This window comes from Acanthopagrus latus, chromosome 1 (genome assembly GCF_904848185.1).
Source record: "Acanthopagrus latus isolate v.2019 chromosome 1, fAcaLat1.1, whole genome shotgun sequence".
NCBI lineage: Eukaryota > Metazoa > Chordata > Actinopteri > Spariformes > Sparidae > Acanthopagrus > Acanthopagrus latus.
Genome location: NC_051039.1, coordinates 6,527,138 through 6,543,608, shown reverse-complemented (window position 1 = coordinate 6,543,608; position 16,471 = coordinate 6,527,138). Strand labels below are relative to the sequence as shown.

The 16,471-nt window shown below is 41.8% G+C and overlaps 1 protein-coding gene across 1 annotated transcript; it reads right to left on the bottom strand.

Annotated features, from left to right (window-relative positions):
• Positions 1 to 1,683: 1,683 nt before the first annotated feature.
• si:ch211-14k19.8 lies at positions 1,684 to 16,420 on the bottom strand. The gene is made up of 11 exons (XM_037109016.1): positions 15,514 to 16,420; positions 13,664 to 14,038; positions 11,548 to 13,329; positions 11,370 to 11,458; positions 10,822 to 10,880; positions 8,976 to 9,139; positions 6,479 to 6,644; positions 6,195 to 6,386; positions 3,738 to 3,959; positions 2,763 to 2,922; positions 1,684 to 2,060 (listed from the first exon to the last, which is right to left on the bottom strand). The coding sequence occupies exons 1-11, from the start codon at positions 15,554 to 15,556 to the stop codon at positions 1,986 to 1,988; spliced, it is 3,327 nt and encodes a 1,108-aa protein (XP_036964911.1). The 5' UTR covers positions 15,557 to 16,420; the 3' UTR covers positions 1,684 to 1,985.
• Between the last annotated feature and the right edge of the window lie 51 nt (positions 16,421 to 16,471).

Below are 16,471 nucleotides of genomic sequence, written 5' to 3'. Positions count from 1 at the left end.
CATAAACCCTCTCCACAAAATGTGTTTTTTCAACTCAACTGGTTTTATTCAGCGTAGCCATTTCCCCCAGTTTCCAGTTTTTGTAGTAAGCTAAGCTAACCAGCAGCTGGTTGTAGTTCATATTCACCATACAGACATGAGAGCGGTGTCAATAGTATCATCTAACCCTCAGAAAGATGTGAATAAGCTTGCATATCCTTTATCTTATTCTATCTGGTCTTTATTTCTCTTTAATCTTTTCAGTTTGCCTTATATTTCTTTATGCTAAACTTACTGTAAAATGTTATAATACATTAATAGCTTTAACTGCTTTTGCGTATGTGACCCCAGAGAGAAAAGCAAGAACAGTTTTGGCTGCACCAGATTTCAACATGCAGACTTCCTGATTCAAGACTCATTTCTCACCTTGATTACATGTAACCACACCCATGTTGAAGTTAGCCCAGCTACATACCTGTAAAGTTCCATGACCACATCTTGCACTACTGTGACGCTATCGCATTGCAGATCTGGCCACAGATTCCGGAAACCAGACACGCTGAAAAATTTAGGACAGTCCTGAATCGCATGCACTTGTCCTGAATCCAGCCATGTTGATCCCAAAACTTTGACTAAACCAGAGATTTGATTAGTTACAGCCTAATAAAACATTAAAAACAGATCATTGTGAAACATTCTTCACATTGGCCACTGACAGACACGGTTCTGGCTCTCCACTGGCCACAGCACAGACTGCAGGGTAGTCATGAAACACGTGAAAGTCCATTTCCTACACAAATTGTGTCTTTTGTTGACTTGAACAGTCGATGTCATGAAGAAAAGCAATTCTTTCCTGTCCCAAATATCACCCATGCTCACCTGGAAAACAAATATAAACTTTCTCTGTGGTAGTTTCCACTACAGTAAAGCTCAGCCTCATTCTTCAATTCTGTGTGTTGTACTTATTTAGTGAAGAGTATTCATACTTACATACTCATTTTTATTGTATGCTGTATTTTTAATTAACAGTTGGATAAGATTGAGCTGCTGCATTTGACTGGATTTTAAAGGAGAACTACTGAAGTTCAACATTTGGTGAGGGCGTATTTTTTTGCCCAGAGACAGATGACTAAATCGACGCCACTCCCAAAACAGCTGTTTAGTTCAGCTTTGCATAAGGTCTGGCAGTGGTAACAAAATCCACCAACCAGTTCCTCCTGAGCTCAATTACTAACATGTTACATCTTGTTCGTTTGTTGACCCGTTTCTTGATTAAGTCACCAAACCTCACACTGAAGATCAGAATCCAGATGGTAACCCAAGACATGGTTTGGCACATAAACCCTCTCCACAAAATGTGTTTTTTCAACTCAACTGGTTTTATTCAGCGTAGCCATTTCCCCCAGTTTCCAGTCTTTGTAGTAAGCTAAGCTAACCAGCAGCTGGTTGTAGTTCATATTCACCATACAGACATGAGAGCGGTGTCAATAGTATCATCTAACCCTCAGAAAGATGTGAATAAGCTTCCATTTCCTTTATCTTATTCTATCTGGTCTTTATTTCTCTTTAATCTTTTCAGTTTGCCTTATATTTCTTTATGCTAAACTTACTGTAAAATGTTATAATACATTAATAGCTTTAACTGCTTTTGCGTATGTGACCCCAGAGAGAAAAGCAAGAACAAAAACTACAATATATTCGCTCTTACCCTGAATAAGAATCAGGTTTATTAAAGCATTATATCAGTGTGCTGTAGACATTTAGAAAGCATCTTTTTGTTTTTTTTTTTTTATTTTTTACAGTGTATCCTTCATCCTGTCAGAGTGGGCATGTACGAAACATAAGATTCAGACAAACAATTTAACAAACAAATATACAGTTATATACACTTATACACATTTACACGTATTGTTTTACAGTTTAATCAACAAAACAAGAACATTTCGAGGCCTTGAAAGCAAAAATTAGCTGTAGATACCAGTGTATGGATAGTTGATTCTTGTGTGTCACGCAGTCCAGCTCTTCCCCATTTCTACCAGCTCCATGCCTTCACAGTAGGACCGTGGCCTTGACAGCCTCACCTGGTTTCAGAGGGGAACAGCACATAATAAGATTATGAAACAAGATACACATAAATCTCTCTCTCTCTCTCTCTCTCTCTCTCTCTGCCCGTCAGCAAAGGCATTATTTAATGTGTGAGTTTTTGCCAAATCAACAAAAAAGACTAAACAGCTCAGAATTTTTCGTAGACAGGTTTTACAAAATGTATAAACTGTCTCCTAACTCAAGAATTAAAATAATTGTGCGTTTTCTCAAGGGAGTCTGGGGAGTTTTGCCATGGGTGATGGGTGACGTTTCCTATATTGGTTATTTTTTACTGTATATGTGAAGTTTGACACGTCAACTTTCAACGAAATGTCCTTTTATTAAATAATATTTGGCAGCTGCTGGGAGGTGAGATGCACTTCAGACATGGAAGCACACAGGCTGGTTCAGCAATGCTGCTAAAAACTGACAATTTTTACAAGGAAAGAAACAACTTAAATGTATTGAATTCAACGCCAAATTCACAAGAAGACACAAATTAATTAGAATTTCCACAGCCGCTTGGCAACGCTTTTTTGAAGTCTCTCTCTCTTAAAACCATGCAATTTGTAATGGCGTCTCTGAATGTGGGATCTCAATATGCCTCCTCACAAACGTCTCAGAGCTGTCCACTTGTGATTGGATCACTCAGGGTGCATGTTGTTACCAGGTCTGAACAGGGCACTCAAAACACTCACTGTGGGTGTCCTGTGGGAAGCCAGTTGCTGCAGAAGTGGGAAGGGAGTCCACTGAATGGGCTCCACAGGCCAGCTGCATACAGAGAGGTCACTGGCCTTACCCGAGTCCAAAACACCATCTCCCACGCTCACCTCGCTTCCTCTCCAGCCATACTGAGAACTGCAGGGAATAAAGAGAGGATTATTAACGCACACATTGTCCACACACTCTATACGTCGGTGTAAATACTTAGAGACCGGCGCTGAAATGATTCATCCATTAGTTTTCAGCTACTGAATCAACTGGCAACTATTTTGATAAACAATGCAGATAATTGTTAGTTGTAGCCCTGTTACAAATGTATATTTACATTTTTATCAAGAAAAGCTTTAATGATGACTTGAACTTCTGTGTATCAGACATATTATTCAGCTGTAGTTCGGGAGACAGATTACTGGTAAATATCCATGTTTGTTTCATATTTAACTTGCCTGCTTTTGCTTAAATTGAATACAATTTATGTCTATATTGACATTGAATGAAATGATTAGGTGTAATAATAAAAGGGACTGGGCTTTTTAGCATCTTTCAGCCTGTCGTTTTGGTTTTACGACCCACAACGTTGATGTTTCGGTGTTCAGTTCAGTCTATGGCGATATTCAGTCATGTTCATGTTGTGATGACTGCCCTGGGCACTTTGTACAGAAGTTCCAGGCAACAGGCTGTATGCATTTAGCTTGTTCTTATCTTGAGCATTACTTCCTTAATTACCCATCACTCACAGTAAATCTGATGTACTATTCACAGCAGACTACAGGCAATATAGTGTCCTATATCAAATGTATGTTGTATCATGTATTTCATGTTGATAGTTAAATAACACCTGAGGACTGACAGACATTTATCACCCTGCAGGATCAATAACTTTAAAGTACTGATACACTCAAACATATCCATTGATCTGTACTATTGGATCTGTGTGTGTGTGTGTGTACCTGTGGGGGTAGATGGTATTGAGTCGTGTTCCGTGGCTGGGGCATGTGGATGCCAGCGACAGCGTGTCGTCGTGGTAACAGCAGGGGCGGTCGAGCGCCCGCAGGTGCAGTAACTCATCGGAGCGTGTAAAGGCAGGATTATCCAGCGAGTCTGCTGATCCTGCCCACGAACGCAACCAGAAGCGTCCTGACAGCTCATCAAAATGGTTGAACCTGCGGTAGCTGTACAGACAACAGATCCTGATGTATCATATGTAATCTGGATATGAGTCCAAATAAATATGTGTGTTTGATACAGTAAATTCAAAATACTTGCTTTTGTTACTGATGCAATATTATTTTTTTTTCAATGCAAATTCCAAAAATAATGTATCTTTTCAACACAACTGATCGACTTGAAAAGAAAAAAAATATAGTATTACATTCACAGCAAATGCAAAAAATAAGTATTTTGACTAGTGGTCTCTGATGTTGACCCTATAAAATACAACTGGGAAGATATTACTAGAAGAATGATCTGCCAACCAATCTGGAAAATTTCTCTTGAATCACAATATTTTTCATAAAAGTAAAAAAAAAAAAAAAAAAAAAAAAGCCTCAAAGAATCCACAGAAATCTCAGACCCTGTACAGCTTCACTAAAAGCAGGAAGAAAATATTCTAAAATCCCCACTATGTATTTGAAATGTGACTTAAGTTATATGTGTGTGAACCAGGAACAAGCCTCAAGTTACTTATAATCAGTAATATGATTTGTTATTAAAGTAGCTTGAAACAAGCTAAATGCTCCAACATAAAACTGCCCGATAAGAAGGAACATCTCACAAACAGACAAACAAAACTCTCATATTGCCTGATTACATTTATTTTATCTTTCATCGTCACCTTTTGCAGCGTGAGCCCGTTGGAGAAAGTAAAGCTCTTGAGTCCAGAACACTCACTCCAAACTGTTAACACTCTGGATTTAAGGCTTAACTTTTGACTTATCGCTTCCTGTCTGAACTTTCTCCGCCTGAGTCGGAGTTAATCTCAACAGGATCAAACTTCATCGTTAAGGTGGATAAACTCTGCTGTCTTGCACTCTGACTTCAGATTCAGACGACAAATGTCTCCCCAAAAAGTCTTGACCAGTGCTGAATCCCAAAGCCTGCACTTGGGGCACTTACACAACTTGCATTTGTCGAGGGATTAAACATCCACAGGGGACCTCAAGTAGACTTTTTGCTGGAGAAACTCAGCAGATGAAGACCATTAGTATAAAGCCTGTCACTGGGCATTCCCTTCGTCCTTCCCCTATGGGAAAAAAATGAAAACAACCTCCAAGCTAGCAGCCCACAAGCCGAAATTAACAATTAACTCTAACACTAGTACTAACCCAAACAAGCTAGCAACTGTTAATGTTTTTATTTGAGGGATTTGACCACCATAATGCCTTGGCCAACACAAATTTGCAGGCAGGAGCATCAATGCTGCATCCTGGTTTAGTGACGACTGATTGGTTTAAAGAAATACAAAACAAGCCAGGATGTGTTTTTCCCTCAAACTAAAATGAGAATTAGTGCAGCCAGACTTTCTCTAGCCCTGTGGAGAAGACTTCACTCAGATGGATACCAACAGGTTATAGCAATATGTATGCATAGATTAAAATAATTATAATAATAAAGCAGAATAAAGTCTGCTGTAAGCTACACACAGTTTTTAAGCCATAACATTCATTTGGTGTATAAGTCTACTGATGTAGTGAGGTTTATCTTTTTTAATCTATCCTATGCTGCTTTTTTATTACTTTCGGGAAGTACTGAAAAAATGTGCTACAATAACAAATAAATCCAGGCTATATAGTCCCTACTGGTTTACCATCATTCTTTTGTTTGCCAGGTTTGTGAGAGAAGGCAGAATATTCAGTTTACAACCGGACTGCAAAGCAAACTATAACTGTTAATTGCATTTTTTGTGTCTTGTAAACCAGTGAGGGTTGTGTGCATGACACAAACATGAGAATCAAAATCGAAATCACACTTGCTTATTATCATACTTTGGCCAGTTTGACTGTGAAACTGGTATTGTTATCGCTTTTATAGACAAAGTCAGCAAGCTGACCTTTGAAAAGTGTTTTTTTTTTGCAGTGGGTAACAGAAATTTTGATGCATTATGATGGAGATGAGTGCAGCCTGATAACACTGAATGTGTTAAAGAACATATTTTGGGGCGCTGGACATTTGGATTCGGCCAGATTGTCTCAACATTTGCCAAGACACCACAGCACGGCCTTCATCTTGGTGCTGTGCATGTAGTTTTGCAGACAGACTGTGACACCTAGTGGACATGACTGAAATTACAATTACCGTAGACAGCAAATGATCTCCTCCATGGTCATCATGTACATCACTCTTTGCACTGTAGGGTGTATATTGTGAGCTGTAATGTTGAGTGTGTACATCATAAAGTCTGTGCATACCTGCTCCGAGTCTGATCTACTTTGGCCTGGATCAGGACGGCTCGGTAGCGCCGCACTGCCACAAACGCCAAAACACCTATCACTGTCACCACGACGAGTAAGATGGCGAGACACGCGCCCACGAGCCGCGCTCGAGTCATCCTCACGTCACACCTTCGACCCATGTACCAGAAGTCCTCTCCTACAAGGCAGCTAGTGCACAAACAAGAGGAAGGCTTACATGCACAACACTTTCTCAGAGATGGAAAACGAGTGTACGAGCAGGTGTCTGTGTGTGTCCTGACCGGCAGACTGGAAGTTGGGCCGGGTGGTGTGTGCAGATGCCGTGGTGGTGGCAGTAGTCAAAGTGGCAGACAGAAGAACAGCTGTAGTCTGAGGAGCCGGGCCGGGACACACAGTTGTAGCCTGCTGGGCACTGCAGCAACCAGTCACACACTTCACCCTGCAGACCTGGAGGGAGGTAGAAGGGTGAGGCTGGTGTTATTCTTAAAAACTGGTTTAAAAAAACAAAAAAAAAAATGGTGGTTAAAACCTGAACCTCTAAACACACAATCATTTGTCTGAGAAGCTATGGGAAATGTACCAGATGGAACAAATAACGTGCTCCTTGAGCCTCCAAAAAGATGTTTTTAGTAAAAGATTGGAGTGTTGATGAGTCTATACCAGTACAGTGAGGTGATCTGAACTCTTACACACCATTCATCCATCCGATCTGTGTTTATACAAACATGTTCACAACACTTTCCTATCTATATGCTTCATTTAATTTGTATTTTTTATTATACTTTCCCTGATGTCTACCTGTGTTGTATTCTGAACACTTCAGTTAACACTCCCTGCAAAAGTTTGTTTTTGTTTCTTTATCCTTTTTTTATTTTCAGATGTTTTTCTGAAAAATGAAAAAAAAACAAAAAAAAAAACAACAAAGCCAGCAAAATTGGGACTATGATTGTTTAAGAGCTGAAACTAATGAAACTCAAAAATTCAAAAATGACAATGTCTCATAAAACCTAATATAAAACACAATCATCTAGAAAGCAGCACTGCAATGAGATAGATACGACTTGTTTTTTAGCCATTTTTACTTCTTCCATCTGCAGATTATTATTTTTATTTATTTTTAACACCTTGTATTCATTGTTTTTTAGCTTGTTTTTCAGGCAGCATCTTTTCCCACAGTTTTTTCAGCTGTGGATTAACACAAATAAGCTCCACTGGTGAGGATTCACGGCAGCAGGGTGGTGAATGTGGAACATACCAGTATCACCCAGATCAACAGTGTGACTCATCTATTATTATTATAGTTTCTACAAAACAATGGGGCATTATGGAACAAATGAGTAACTTATATCAAACTGTTTCTTTTAACAAAAGGTTTTTTTAAGGATTCATTTGTTCTGGCAGGATTTTGGACCGCTGGCATGTCCTTTGTCGCTATCTGTAAATAAATGTTATCCATTCTATTATTCTTTTAATTCCAAGTTACTCATATATCACTTGTTTGCCTATTTTCTCTTTGTAGCAATTTGTTGTAATCTAAATGTATTAATCATTTTTTTAGTGGCTATATGTGAGCTGATTGTAACATGACTTGAAAAATGAGACCATGGATGATTTGTTCAAGTAGTTTGAAGCTGCTGGACTGTGGGTTTCATTGTGAATGATTCAGGTTGGGTTTTCTGTGACACACTAATGGATGTGACTTTATGTTGCGCCTCTACAACAGTAAAGCACGCCTGAAGTGTGTGAGTTTGGCGCACATCACGCAAGCTATGCTGGAATGTGGTCTAATGCTTTTTGTATCTAAATATTTGCTATATGATTTATGTGAGCCCCACAAACAAGTGGGTGTTTCTTCTGAGCATGGCTGGAAATTACTGTGTTTGTGTGTTTGTGTGTGATGCTGTCCATAGTACTGAAACAGAGCAGAGGAGATTGTTCTATAGGCAGACAGACTGCAAATGTCACCTAATTTGGTTTCGCAGCCTGATTGATTTGTCGTGGTTGCAAATTAAACTTGCAGCCTCACTTCCACTTCTCCCCGTGATGACAGTAACCCACAGACATGAGGGACATTCAGCGAGAGACAAAGAGAGAGAGAGCGCTGCTGACAGTAAACAGCTGCGTCTACGTGCCTCTCCCTGCTGATTATGAGCGATTATTGTGAACGCTCCAATTAATGAACGTAAATAAGTAATGCTCTGTTTGTGATGACAGTTTTAGTTTTATTTAGTTCTAACAGCTTGCACCCAGGCGTTGGACTAGATGCCTGTCGTAGATATTTTTTCTCTCCTCCTTATGCACAAAGACAGCTCTCTCTCTCTTTGCTCCTGATTTCCAAATGACTGTACACTGAGCATACTGCCTGTAAAAACACAGAACCAGCGCCAGTAATATTAAAAAGCACCTACAAAACCCAATCACTGTGAATTTGCATCAGCGGCAAACACCAAAATTGAAAGGCCTGAGATTATTACATTCCATAGTAACAAGTTCAATATGCGAGTAAGCCGGGGGCATTAACGAGATTTCTCATAACTGGATTGTGAGCTTAACTGAGTGCATCTAACCGAGTTATGATGTCTACATGAGTCTGCCTGTAACTGGGTTAATTACGTAAGTAGTTTAAGAAAGGAATCCCGCCTCAGGTAAATATAGTACACAGTGGCTGACGACTAACCAGCAGAGATGACAGGAAGTCAGAGAACGGCGTGCGACAAAGGTCTGTGGTCAGACTCTTTGGTCTGCCGTCAACAGGTGAGCATCTCTACCCAGACTTACCTCCCAGTGTGATGTTAGTGATTTTGGACGATCCGAAGCTCCTCCCCTCGCGAACAGCCTGAGCGAGTCCGGTTCGTTCCAGCAGTGATGTGGGTCCCTTCATGCTGAGCCACTGCAGAGCCCCGCTGGTTTTAAACTCCACCAGACTCTGAACGGCATGGCCACTGAAACAACAACACCAGCAGCAGAGCACATTCACCTTCCTGCCTCTCATGTAGGGCCATTATATTCCAGTCACAGAGCTGGACATCAAGGTTTTTCAAAAGTAAATATCTGACCATGACTCTGAAAGTTGTGTAAAAATACTTATAACTGTTCCAAAGGTAAATCCAAAACCCCCAAAGACTTTTGTATTCTGAAAATATTCCATCTGCTGCAAGAAAGTTTTGCAACATGAACCAAAATCTCGCTTTAATATTTTGCCTTAGCATGCTGGTGTCTCTGAGCCGGTCCTTACATAGGTACAGCAGTCTGAGCTGCATGCTAACATATCTATAAATGGTAAATGGACTTGCATTTATATAGCATATATAGCTATTCCAGTCTACTCAACACTCAAAGCACTTTTACAATACTTGCCACATTCACCCATTGACATATACATTCATACACTGATGGCAGGATCAGGAACAATTTGGGGTTCAGTATCTTGCTCAAGGACACTTCGACATACAGCTCAGCTCAGTCAGGGGGAGCTGGGATTTGAACCAGAGACCTCCTGATCACTAGACAACCCGTTCTTCACAAAGCGCTTCTCACCCTCATCTGAACTAGTACAACAGTGGGTAATAAAGAGAGATTTCAGTGTGTTGAGTGTCTCAAAACACTGGCTCTGACAGTGTGAAGATAAACAAGTTAGCAGTATCTTTTTTGTTACACTGAAGCCGCAATTCTGTATTAACTGCAAACAATGTTTACAATAAATTCTACAGGCCTGAAGATATAGTCATCAACAAAAAGGTGGGTCTGTGCGAATTAGTACTCAACACAAAGTACAGCTGATGCTGGTGGGAATGTCATTAATTCTGCAGGCATTTGGTCATAATCTAACGCAGACCTATTCAGCTGAAGGCCTGTGGGGCAAAAATGACCCTCGAATACCTTATTCCATCTCTTTTAATATTTTGTTCGTAGGGTTAATTAAACCTAGAATCAAACTGACAAACCTACTTCTGAGATTAAAAGGCTGCATTCTTCACGTAATGTTTCTTGTTCAGTTGTGAAAACCAATTAAATAAAATGGAGAAAAGAATAAAAATTGCATTGTTATAATGCATTTAAATTAGTAGCTTTACAGGTCAGACATAGGGAATGTTAAAGTCTGATCCCTTGTATTACAAAAATACCTTTTTTGACCTGATAATGATGCTTGAAAAACTTTGAGGCATATCCAATGTTATTACAATTCATCCTGAGGGGACGTGAGTGTCCGTACTATAATTTGTGCCAATCTATTCCATGTTAATGTGAGTGAAATCAACTCCGAGCTGCTGGTGGAGCTACAGGAAAGTGAAGGGGTCACAAGAGTCATCCTCATCCTCTGGGCACCATGGATATCTCTACAAAATCTCATGGTAATCTGTTCATTATTTGTCGAGATATTTTCCGTCTGGACCGTCGCAGTAGCCGGACTGACCGACCAAAATTGCAGCTCCATTTAGCACGGCTAAAAAAGAGCGAGGACATGAGTCATTTCCTCTAACCTGGATTAAGAAAGAAAAAGCAGCTGCAATTTCAGAAACAGGTAGTGATTTTGTTGTTCATCATGCAGCAGACTGATTTTTTTTTTTTTCATACAGATGGTTAGAAGAGTCTTTGATAGTGGATGTTCAGCTCAGGACCTCACCTGCTCCAGACTCCCAGCAGCCTGCTGAACCCCGGGGCTCTCTGCAGGTACGGCTCCACCTGAGAGAAACAAGGAGTGAAGCAGCCAATAAGTAAAACTATAAATCTATTGTATAATACACGTTTGTTTGTACATTTCTGTCAGTAGCTGTGGTGTCTTTAATGTGATTGAAATTATTATTCCAGTGCAACAGTTTGAATTGACACTAAACAAAGTAGTTCCAAGGAGTTCCAGCATCTTATCCACCAGAAATCTGACAGATGAAGTTTTATTTGTTCATTGGATTCCAGCCTTGGTCGTCTTTGCACACACTTTTTTGAACAAGTTGTTTTGAGCCTTTCGATTCAACAATCCTTCAATCTTGAGAAGATCTTCAACAAAAATCATTTTATCAGCCATAGACAAGCTCCGTTTTCTGCCACCATGTTTCTATCCCTCCCCGAAGCAACGCCACCTGATGTTAGCCCGACATGAACGTGCACAGTAAGAATATATTTATTCCAACCAGAGAGAAACACTCAGAAATGGTGACACAAATGATCTCTCACCCAGGCGGCAGCGTCTTCCTCCAAGCCAGAATGAAAACCCGATCTGGACCCTTCTACAATGACTTGCAGCAGCAGCTCAATTGACTGCACTGGAGCAGAGCAAGCAAATAAAATCACATTACAACAGGCCTCGACACCCAGACCTATAACTTAATTATGCTTTATATATGTGGAATACCTCTGATGGCTGCAGGCTGGTCAGGCACAATGTACAACTTGGGCATCTGACTAGTTTTGGGGCTCCACGTGGGTCCGATGGTTAGAACAGTCGGTGTGAGTGCGGCATGCTTCTCCTGGCTGGGACGTGGGGTGGTGGATGGTGGAGGTCCAGCTGTGGGAGTGTGTGTGGTTGTGCTGCTGGGAAGCTCATCTTCTTTTGCTACGTCTCCGTGTCCATCATCTGATTTTGCAGTGGTGAGCGAGAGCAGAGAAGCATGTGTCATGGTAATGTAGTCGTGGGACTGTGTTTGTGTAGCTGGGACTTTAGCAGACGTCGGCGTTGACAGGCGGTTTTCTTCTGTGTGAGGCGTCGATGATGGTTTGATCGTTGATGTTCGTGAGCTGGTCTTCTGGTGTGTGACGGTTGTGAGTGCAGCAGATTCAGTGGAAGTGGAAGGCAGAGCTGACGACGAGTAAACGAAATTTGAGACACCAGATGAAGTAGTGTGTGTTCGGGGTGTGTATGAAGATGTAGGTGAGTGTGTGGACGCACCGGATGACGTGCGAGGAAGAGGAGTTGGTGAATTTGTAGGCGAGAGATCCTGAGTGGGACGCAGTGTGTACGTTTTAGTGTCAGCGGTACTTCCTGTCGTAGCTGAGTCCTGGACTCTGGGTGTAGAGGAAGAAGCCGTGAGTTCCCGGTTGTCAGCTGTCGTAACGTCAGAGGAGAAGGGGAGCGTGTTAGTCGTGTTTGTACTTTGTGTTGCTGCTTCACTGCTTGTGTGTGTGACTAGTGATGACATGGACGGGGTTGGAGAGTGTGTTGTGCTCTCTGTCCGACTCTCTGTGGATGAATTAACAGTGTGAAGCGTCTCCGTGTTTTCAGCCTTATCAGAGGACGCAAACGCAGAAGTTTGACTGGTAACTTCTGACACAGAAGATGCGAATGAGTCCGTTCGACTCGTGTTTGGATGAAACAACGTGGCTTCAGAGGTGCCAACAGCAGCGTACGAATGAGTCCTGCTGGAGCGCTCTGAGGATGATGATGATGATGATGATGATGTGGGTTCAGTGTCAGCGCTTGAAGGGTCAGAGGTGGCGGGGGAGGTCGGATCAGAGTTAAGTCCGTCTGTGCTTCGCTGGCTCCTCCAGGAGTGGTTCTCTCCAGCTGACCCACTGGCAGCTCCACCACGTGGACCGAGGACGGTGCCGCTCTCCCAGGGAGTCCAGGACTGTGGCTCAGGGGGAGAAGAAGTGAGAGCTGGGACGCTGGAGGTGGACGCCACCGATATGTCAGATGTCTGAGTGACTGTATATTTGTCTGTGGCATGTTTAGGTGCCATCTGTGTTTGGAGGAGCTCGTTGCCAGAGTTTGTTTCTGTGTTTGCGGACTGTGATGTGTGAAACAGTGTGTGTGTACTATGCTGAAAATAGGGGTGTGTTCTCCCATCAGCGAGGTGAGCAGCTCCAGATGTATCCGCTCTATTGTTCGGTTCTTCCTCAGGAAGAGGGAGAGTTTCCCTATCGGCTCTCCCAGCCACAGCGAGTCCCTGCAGGGGTGAGGTGGGGTGCAGCAGCCCCCGGTCTTGAGAGGAGGGACTAGACTCGGACTGAGGCCCAGAGCTCCACTCCTCCAGACCTTCGAAGAGGCGACCCTTGCCCCCTTTGGTTCCTCTCACCACCTCTTGATCAACAGGGGCTGTGCTTGTAAAGCTGGTTCCTGTCTGAGTGCGACGTACAAGGTCTCGGTCTGAGCGTGGGCTGGTGTGGCCCTCCGAGGAATTCCTCTCATCTTCCTGGACTGGATGACCAGGAACAAACACAAAAACAGAGAGGGATAGGGTGAGGAGAGACGGAGTGGAAATCACAACAACATGACATCTCCCTCTCATGCCACAGCGCCTGTGATAAGAACTTTCCGACGGACAGATTCCCAGCTCAGTCTGAACAATACATTTCCACAGTCCCGCACCATGCAGCCAAAGTAACCAAAACACTCCTCTACTACTGTAAAAACATTTCACGTATTCATCGAGGCAACATCAATTAGATCAAACTCTCGTGATCAGGGCACAACTGCAAAGAAGTAGGGCACACTGACTCAATAAACTAAACTGGATAATTGAGTTTCTCACCGTAATAAGACAGCTGAACTGCATTTGAAGAGTGTCCAGGTCCTGTCCAGATGAGTGAGGCTCTGTTTCCATCGCAGCCAGAGAGCACAAACGTCCCCCCAGTCTCCAGGACCTGAACTTCCTTGCTCCAGAAACAGCGCACTGATATGTTAGAACCATTCTCCAACTTTAAAAGTACCGTCCGACCCAGAGGAATGTCTATCGTCCAAGTGCAAACTGAAACTCGTAGGGTTTCGTCAGAGTGGTCGTTCACGGGTTCGAGTCTGTCAGTGTCAGTAAGAAGTCCAGGTGAAGTGAGGTTGATGTGTCCAGTGGGTTCTCGGTCCAGGCTGACATTTCCACCACAGTGGTGGTGCAACAAGGCCAATGTTTTATCTGAGGGAAGAGAAGAAGATGCTGTGTTAAAACATTTACTGATATAAGCTGTAGACAGTTCATCCAAAGGGGGATTTTTCATTCTCAGATATGCCTAGTGTCATTTTAAATGGCATGAAAAGGTCACAAAATCAATTATAATAATTCAGAACTATAATAAAGTGTAGGGCTGCAACTAGCAAGTATTTATGTTACTGAATTATCTGCTGATTTTTCAGGTAATCAGTCGCTTAATCATTTAGCCTATAAATGACAATAAAACATGGAAAATAACCATCCAGTCATCAATTTGCTTCTTTTTTTCCAACCAACAATCAAAACTCCAAAGACTTTACATGAACCATCATTAATAACAAAAACAAGCAGTAAATCTCAACAGTTAAAGGAGAGGAACCAGCAAAATGTGACATTTTTAAACTGAACTGAAACGATTGTCAGAATAGTTGCCAAGTAATTTATTTTAATAGATGAAATGACTCATTGTTGCAGCTTAAGTTAAAATAGATTAAAACAAGTTTTGTGTAACATTAGACAGATCTTCCTCCTTATTCCTGTAATACCTGATGACCTCCTAGATTTGGGTCCAGGCTAAAGACATTCAGATTACCACAAAACTCATCTCTAAGTACATAAACCTGGCAACCTTTAAACCAATTTCATATGGACAATTTCATATGTTGCTTTTTGTCCAGCCAACAGTCCAAAACAAAAAAATGAAATTCATTTATGATCATAAACAACAAAGAAATGCAGCAAATCTTAACATTTATGTTGGAAACCATGAAATGTTGAATATTTTACTTGAAAAATGTCTGAAATTAACATCTAAATACTAACTAACTCATTTTCTTTTGATTCACTGGTTTACTCTCAATTTGACTGCCCCTAGGATTCAGGTATAGACTTAAGACATTCAGGCTACCCTAAAAAACTCAACTCTTCTTATGTTACACAAACCTGGCAACCTAAACATTATTTCAGTTCTTGTGACTTAACTTAGACCTAAATTGATGTCTTCACATTGCATATTTTGTCCAACTAAAGGTCCACAAACCAAAGACCTCATGACTCACATCATAAATAAGAGAGTAAACAGTAAATCCTTACATTTAAGAGGTGGGGATCAGCAAAATGGGTCATTTTTACTTTTAAAATGACTGAAACAACTCAAAATAGTCATTTCTAATTGTCTTTAAATCGTTTAAGTAACTTCGCTGTAGCAGTTCTAAATAAAACAGATGAAGACAAACTTCTTTCACATTTTAACAAAGTGATGAATCAAAAGATTTAGGTCTGGGATTGAGGCATTTAAGTACACACACCTGGCAACCTATAAACCTTCATCACATTGACAAAAAAAGCTTGTGGATTAACATAAAAGTAACAAATTATGAAATGAGAGTTTCAGCTAAAGGTGTGTCCAATAAAAGGCTCACAGTGACAACACAGTGAGACTTCAGGCACATTTTTCTTACCTGTCGTGATAATAAAGAGCAACAGATAAACGTGGAGCTGCATTTCCAATCCTGAGACATTTCAGTGTTAATCCCAAATCCATACAGATGTTTTCAGATTTACGGTCTCTGCGCTTTCAGACGAGGACGAGCAGAGCGAAACTGTTCTCCAGCTTTCCTGCGGACAGTCCCAACAAAACCGGAGAGGCGTCAGAAACTTTCCTTCTCCATCATTTCCTCCGAGCGGAAACCACCGCTGGTCCGTCTGTCAGGACGCACGGCCCGTAATGAGACACACGTGTGTCCGACACAGTGTCCTCTCTGTGGGGTTGTGACGGGGAGCTTCACGCCGCCTCCAGGCTGCTCGGCTGCTCTGTGCGGTCGTTTGAATATTTCGGCATTTCCAGAGATGAGAGGAAGGAATCCAGCGGTGACGGCGGGAGCTGGTTTTTACACGGTGTTTGAACGTTACACAGGAAACCTTTAACCGCAGGAGGCACGAAGACATGAGAGGGCAGAGGCGATTCATTAGTGCTTTTACACCGACACCCCGCTGTGTGTCAGACAGGACTGTTAAAAGATGGAGTCGTCTCTGTCAGTCACTCAGCTTCTGCTCTTTATATGTTAAAAATGATTGACGGAGCTGTGTTTCAGCCACATTAACGGCAGAATTATGGGACAGCGGGGCGTCATGTCACACATGTAATACCGCTTTTCCACCACAAGTAGCGGCTCTACACCGGTTGTTTATAAGCGCGGTTCAACCTGTTAAAATTTACCATTACCTGTTCCCACAGACACGACAGTCCGTCTGTCATTTTTAGCTGAAGCGCGACATTGAACGTCACTGACGTCACGAATGCGCCGGAAACGGTTGAAACAGAAGAGGACACAACAAACGAAGACCAGAAACTAAACAAGTGTCTGTAAAACGGTCGATAAATTCCAAAACGACTCGTTTGACTGTCAGAACAACTAA

Bases quoted from the DNA above. Each gene is read 5' to 3' on its own strand.
- si:ch211-14k19.8 (XM_037109016.1), bottom strand. From the start codon at position 15,556: ATGCAGCTCCACGTTTATCTGTTGCTCTTTATTATCACGACAG. The intron at 11,459-11,547 runs GTATTCCACATA...GCTCTGCTCCAG, and splicing joins CCAGCCTGCAGCCATCAGAG to TGCAGTCAATTGAGCTGCTG. The intron at 3,960-6,194 runs GTATGCACAGAC...TTGTCTGTACAG, and splicing joins GTAGATCAGACTCGGAGCAG to CTACCGCAGGTTCAACCATT.